Genomic DNA, 7,247 nt, shown 5'->3' with positions numbered 1-7,247 from the left:
TACAGTACTTATGAGTTAGTTTTAGCTTTAAAAGTGAAGTCACATATCTTCAAGTTTTGGTAACTTAACCAGCTCGATTTTATCTGTTCCCTTCCATTTTTGTATCTCTCTACCTTATAATTCTCTATAAAACTTGTGCTCTGTTTTCCACTCCCTCCTTATTTACAACACTTCATTTTTTAAATCTGAAATTTTATTTTACTAGAACTATCTCAAGTTATTTATATCATTGTGAAAAGTATTGTATTTTTTGAAAAAGCTATTAAGCAAAAAGTTTAAAACACCTAATTCAAAATGTTTTAATTTTTTATAAAAATTGGAATCTGGTAACCAAAGTCCTCCTTTCAGCTTTCAAACTTAAATAGTGTATTACTGTGGGTAAACAGGATGTAACTGTGCTAATGTCTACATATAGGCCAGCTACTGTCAGGTATTAGCCCTAGGACACTGTTTGATCAACAGAACATAATCAAAGCCACAGGAACATACAGTTAGTAAGAGAGAGGGCAGTTAAAGTAACCATGGTTACTTGCATCTCAGTGACTTATTCAGAAAATTCTAACAGTTATTTTCTCCTTTAGCTCTATGCATTCTTACAAAATGGCCATCTCAGGAGAAGCCCCAATAATGAGGGAGTTGAGAACAAAAAATGTTTAGCAACTACTCTTGACCTCCTTAATTAACAGGCTCTGCAGAGTGGTACCAAAGCTCAAGTGAAAGTTGAAAAATTGTCTTTGAATCTCACAGTGTTCAGCACATTTCCATAAATGATAAACTTATAACTCTGGGTGAATACCACAAGCAGGTGAGTATCTTTGAAGTCAGTACTGTCTGTTCTTCTCAGAGTAGAATTCCTCAGAGAACAGGGTAAGGGGATGGCTGAGTGCCATCAGGCTGTGAGTTTCCTTACTTTGGCCTTTCCTATGCCAAGTACCAGAACTTTGTGCCTGCAGAACCACTGTGAAAATTACTGATTCATTTAAATTAATTCTTCAGATGGTTTAATACTTGTAATGATCAGATACACCCATTGCCTACCTAGAGAGAAAAAAACCAAAAACCAAAACACCTACACCTTGGGTAGTTTTCTGGATGAATCCTAGAGGTCAAGGCATTATCAGAAATAACTGGCTTTGGTAAATGGAAAAAATAAAGACTTATGAACAAAAACAGTCTTTGTAAATAAGTATTTATAAATATAACTTTTATCTTTATGAAGTTATTTTCATTTCTGAGGCTTACTGCCTCTATCTGCTAAACTAAGCCTATTTCCGGATGCTTCTAGATTCCTTACAATCTATTCTAGGCCTAGAATGTTACAGACTTTTGAAATTTAATGCTGAATAAGCTCACCTTTGTACTTCTTTCTGAACTCTGGCTGGCTGACTCAGCTCAGATCCTCTGACTTCAACTACTCTATGATGGCTGGTTCAACCTGACTTCACTCAGTTTATGATTGAATTTTCTCTACTTGGTCTCATACTAATTTGGGCAATAGGTTCTACTCCTTTGGATCCTTTTCAAATTTGGGATGGTTTTCTTTCCTGTGGCTAGCATGTTTTCTCTGCAACCTGTGTCTGTACAATTGTCCCAATAAAACTCACTAACCCCCGTCATACCAACTCTCATGCACTATTCCTTTATGTTGTTGAGAGAAGACATCTTGGAAAGGCTATGGTAAGCAAGTAAATTTTCTGGAACTAGCACACAGTTTTGTGTGGTTGCAAGGGGCACACTCATAGAGACTAAGGCTCCAGAGACATTGACTCAGGCTTGCTTCTCTTCCTGACACTAGTACCTACCTTCATGATTTCCTGGACATTTATTTACTCTAGTGGGCAGATTTACTGCAGAACCAATATGTTGCAGTAAGTTCATGTAATAATGGTGTTTAGATGATTTGATGATTTCCTAATTGTTGATCATTATTTTATAGAACTCCTAAATTGATACAAGTATTTTCAAGCACCATATAGATTAAAATTTGCAAATATAGCTTTATATATGTGTGTGTGTGTGTGTGTGTGTGTGTGTGTGTGTGTGATAGACTAATTATGCTATGTAATTAAAAACAGGATTGAAACAAAATAATGATGAAGGGAAATATTTATTCAATTACAGATTCAAGAAATAGGCCTCAGGCATGCACTGTGAAAAAGCAAGGTCATATGAAACTGTTGCTCTGAACCTATAATGAGCTTATATAAAAAAATAAAAAACAGGGCAGAAACAAAACAAACAAATAAAAAATCCATCTGCATTGAACTTACAATCCTCTTTCTACTGTAATTCTTTTTGTTATTATTTTAGTATCAGGTAATATTTAATTACATAAGTTTTGTAACTAAAAAGCTATAAAACATTGAAAGCAAAAATAAAACCTTGCAATAGGCACTTTCTGCTTCTCTCAGAATGTGTCTGTTTGTCCCTAACTTAGCTTTCTCTTTCTTCTTTTTTTCTTCAGTTCTTTCTTTCTTTCTTTTCTTTCTTTCTTTTAATTTTTCTTCCTTCTTACCTTCCTTCCTTCCTTCCTATCTTTCTTTCTTTTTATCTTTTTTTCTTTTATCTTTCTTCTTCCCATTCTTCCATTGTTTCTTTCTTTCTTTCGTATTTTTTAGTTTTTGGCTCAAGAAGAGTTCACCAACTTTGATTCACTAGTCTGGCCAGCAAGAGGACCACAAGCCAATGACTCGAGAGCCCAACTAACTAAGTTTCTTTGCTTACTCTCCTCCTGCTATCAGCAAGAGTCGATGACAATAAGCCATCAACTTTTGTTATAGGAAGAGCTATAAGTCATTAGCTTTTACACTCAGAGTAGCAAGAGAAAGTTAAAGAGCCAGAAACCATTGGTCTCTGTGCCCCAGAACAGTAAGAGAGTGTTACTGGCCAGAAGTCTTCAACCTTTGTCCTTCATCTCTTACTGTATCACTCCCAGTACTTGATTGTAGGAGCTAGGACCCCAGAAAATTGCCTCTTCCCTGTCTGTTCTTATGAGAGTTGCATATATCCTATCTTTGACTCATTCTGTCAGATCATTTCCTAATTTTTTAATTTGCCTGCCTTTAAGTAGAAGTTACTTTCAAACGTGGGTACTTCACTTTACAAACTAACTTTACTTACTTTATTTTGGATTAAGAATGTATGCTAGGGCTGAGCCATGCCACAACTAAAAGAGGTATGGGAGAAGATGGAGGAGATATATAGAGGGTCATTAAATTGAACAGAGGTATGTAGGCGGGTGATGGGGAACGTCAGGTAGCAAGTAGCAAGGTTCAGATACCAGGAAATTAGGAGCCTCCCAGGACCCCACAGGAATGACATTAGATGAAACACTGCATAAAAAGGAGGAAGAACCTGTCAAGACCATATGCAGAGGTAAGGCATGGCTCCCTGGTTGAGGGATGGAACCACCCACCCATTTAATCCAGAATTGTTTCTGTCAAAGGAAATACAGGGAAAAGAATGGAGCAGAAACTGAAGAAAGGCCATCCAGAAACTGCCCCACCAGGGGATCCATTCCACATGGAAACACCAAGTCCAGACACAGTTGCTGATGCCAAGAAAAGTTTGCTGACAAGATCCTGATACAGCTTTCTCCTGAGAGGCCCTAACAGATTCTGACAAATATAGATGTGAATGCTGGGAACCACAAATAGACTGATTACAGGACCCCAGGGGAGGATTTAGGAGAAGGACTGAAGGAGTTGAAGTGGCCTAGTCTGGCCTCAGTGAGGGAGGAGGCCCTTGGTCCTGTGAAGGCTTGATGCCCCAGTGTAGAAGAGTGCTAGGGCAGTGAGGCAGGAATGAGAGTGGGCAAACTCATAAAAGTAGAGTAAGTGGTGAGTGGATCTGGGGTAAGCAGTGGGGAAACCTGTAAAGGAAATAAGCTTTGAAATGTAAATAATAAAATATCCTATTTAAAAAAGAAAAGAGAGAGAGAAATGTCTGACACATTTAGCCTCATGTAAAGTAGACATTTTTAAAAGCAAAGAGTACCCCATGAATCACTTTCTATGAAGTAAGAAAATTAGAAATCATGCCGTTGCTTGAAAAAAGATGTGTGAATTAAATATTTATATTTAATTTTCACATTGTATATGTATTTCAAAACACTGTACTTATAAGCATATACAGTGTAAGATGCTAAAAATACACAAGTGGATAATTGAGCCCATAAAGTAATCACAAATAATATTTTCTACTTGAAGCCTTTGGCCTTGCCTTACAGAAACACTCTAAAATGACACTGTTGTTAAAGGATTAAGGATCCAACCTTCCAGCTCCCACCCCTACTCCCAGAACACTGAGCCCTTTGATGCCTCTTTCAGATGACCATTTATGACTTAATTATGTCACCACTGGTTAGTTTCTATTTACCTTGGGGTTTTGAGAAGTCTCAGCTCACTGAGTGGACACATCCCATGGGTGTTTTAGAGGACTTCACAATTCTTCTTAATTGTGTGTTTTTCTGCTGAGGTTCAGGATTCCCAAGTGCCAAGTCAGGGGTTCCTGAGCCCTTTGAGACCAACAGTGACTCTGTAAAGGGGACATCATCTAAGGCTAAGTATGTGCAAAGCAAAGTTTACTCCTAGGAAACAGAAGTGTTTGGAATCTGGTAGGCCTATATTAGGACAGAACAATGCTTTATACCTTTGATCCACACAGACCAGACCGACACATGTTCTTTGTGTTTGTTGATGTACTATCAGGGTTGATTAGTCACAGACTCTCAACTGAACAGATTTCTGGGTTTTATCAACTATTTATAAATGTTAGTATGAAATTACTTATTGCTTTCTCTCTCCTGATTGTTTTCATTATATTCCAGGAAGAAGTTTCTTGTTTCACCTTAATTATACCTGATTCTACTAGCTACTATCAAGACGGGGATTTTGTCATTGGAGGACTCTTTTCCCTTAGAGTGATTAGTGGAGATGCTAGAAGGGTACAGGACTTCACAGATACAACCTTTAAACAGGAACATGTTCTTGCGTAAGTGTTTGGCTTCTCTCTTTAAAAAAATAGTATTTCAGGATTTAGAATGTATAAAATAATAGTTGATCAAACCCTCTTCAATTACTTCCACTCCAGTGTCCAATGTTTTCTTACTCTTCATGGTATGTCTTGGTCTCTCTTCCCCTCCCCCAACATCACAGACTATAACATATTCACAGTTTTAGATCTACTGTTTTCATTTAGGCATGCCAGTACTGTAGTAGTGTAAGACATAATCTAGAGTGTAACAAGCTACTTGGGAAAACCTCACTCAAAACTCAGCCACCAATCCCTAGTAGCCACCAAATGCCAATAGCTATTCAGCCATGACTATAGCTCTGTGAGTCACTCTCCTATTCATGCTGAATTCTCCTAAATATATAAAAAAGCTTTAGAAACACTTTTCATTTGAAGCAATTTTCTTTCTTTTGATTAAGTGTATTGTACTGAGAACATAATATTTTTTGCTTTAACTGAACTATTTTAAGTTGCCATAGTTGATCAAGCACTATATTTTCCAAGGTTTATCCAACTTTTAAGACCACATGAAATACTGTATTCATACTTGCTATATTTCCCACATGCTGTACTTCTCAATTTTAATTTACCAGACACAAATTGCACACTAAAAACTAAAATTGTACATTTGATAGTTTTTGGTTGAACAAATATTTCATCTCAGAACTTGAGAAACAGACGTAAGTGGATCTCTAGTAGACTGAGGCTTACCTAGTTACTTAGTGAGTTCCAATCCAGCAAAACTAAATAAGCAAGGCTCTGTCTCAAAAAAATTTTTAAGGAAAATTGTGAGTTTTGTAATAATTTGTACTACAAAACTTTTTCAAGACTAATTCTTCAACACATTTAATATAGAATATCCTGTTTGTCTCATACATTATTCTGTATATTTTTCATAGGACTTAAATTGTTAGGAAAAAATCCAGAAGTTTAGGCAACATGGGAGGAGCTACAAGGAGAAAAGAGAGAAAAGTAAATGATGTAATAATATTTTAATTAAAAATTAATTTGGAAAAGAAGACAGATGATGATCTTTCTAATTTTTCCTCCTAGATATCTTACTAAACATTATCAGCACATACTGGCATTGATTTTTGCTATAGAAAAAATCAACAAGGACCCAAATATTCTATTCAATATGTCTCTGGGATTCTATCTCTTCAATGTTGACTTTACTGAGATGAGGGCCACAGAGAGTTCTATGACTTTGCTCTCAGGCGAGAGCCCCCCACTTCCTAACTACAGCTGCAGGCCAGAGAAGACTAATAAACTGGTTGCAGTGATAGGAGGTGTTTCAACTGGAATTTCAACTCAGATCTCCCGAGTTCTAAGTCTCTACAATGTCCCACAGGTATGCAAGGAATCCTGGTTCCTTAGGTTAAACATACTAACATAGTAATAAATGCAATTAATCCATTTATTGTTTATTAATGAGGTATAAAACTACTTAAAAGTTTACTAATTAGTTATTTTCAATCTAAAGTATATAATTTATTCATAAGTTGAAATCATGCATATATAACAAATTTAATTTAAAACTTTTACATTTGAAAAAGTAGATACTGTAATTAAAACCTGTATTTCAATCACTCCAAGAAAGTTTATTTACCTTGTACTTTTATTGATACTGTCTTTCTTTGGTATGCAGTTTTAAAACATTACAGAACATGTGGACTATAATAATTCTGTTCATGTATCTTCACTATAACTACAACAGACATATTTCTGTTTATTTTTTACTGTGTTGTCAGGTCAGATTGCATATAACATTTATTTTTCCAAAGAAAAAACAGGTCAGAATACTCTGGCTGGACGATTGGGCTGTTAGTAATTTCCCTCAGTTGGTAGGGAAGTTTTGATTTTTTTCTTTGTTTTCAAGTCTATTTCTTGATCAGTAATAATGTCTTATAACAATGCTAGAGAGGTAGCATTTATAATTATATTGTATCCCAATTAGCAATAAAATTGGAAAGAATGACTTCGGAATAGATTAAGTTGAAAATTACATTGATCAAGAGCTTAATGTATCCTCAGTGATTTTAAGGCTTAGGAAAGTGAATTCAGCTGCCATGTTGATTTATTTTAATTTCAATCTTTACTTATTTGTATACTCTTAAGACTGGTTCTCACTATGCAAAGTTGCCTGATCTTGACATCCCTATGTAGCCCAGAATAACCTCACTTAGATCCTCCTTCTTTAATTCTCTAGGGCTGGGATTAAAGATATTCACTAC

At 35.9% G+C, this 7,247-nt stretch overlaps 1 protein-coding gene across 1 annotated transcript in view; it reads left to right on the top strand.

Annotated features, from left to right (window-relative positions):
* Positions 1–4,777: 4,777 nt before the first annotated feature.
* LOC308418277 (vomeronasal type-2 receptor 26-like) overlaps positions 4,778–7,247 on the top strand; it is a gene marked incomplete at both ends in the record, with an annotated part of 38,851 nt that continues 36,381 nt past the window's right edge. The window contains 2 exons of the mRNA XM_080913671.1: positions 4,778–4,992; positions 6,067–6,364. Of these exons, the coding sequence (XP_080769797.1) occupies positions 4,778–4,992; positions 6,067–6,364 (513 nt within the window). The remainder of the gene's footprint in view (positions 4,993–6,066; positions 6,365–7,247) is intronic.

The sequence above is a fragment of the Micromys minutus genome (assembly GCF_963924665.1).
Source record: "Micromys minutus genome assembly, chromosome: 3".
Classification (NCBI taxonomy): domain Eukaryota; kingdom Metazoa; phylum Chordata; class Mammalia; order Rodentia; family Muridae; genus Micromys; species Micromys minutus.
Note: the sequence above shows the minus strand (reverse complement) of the source record. Positions and strands in the feature narration are given on the sequence as shown.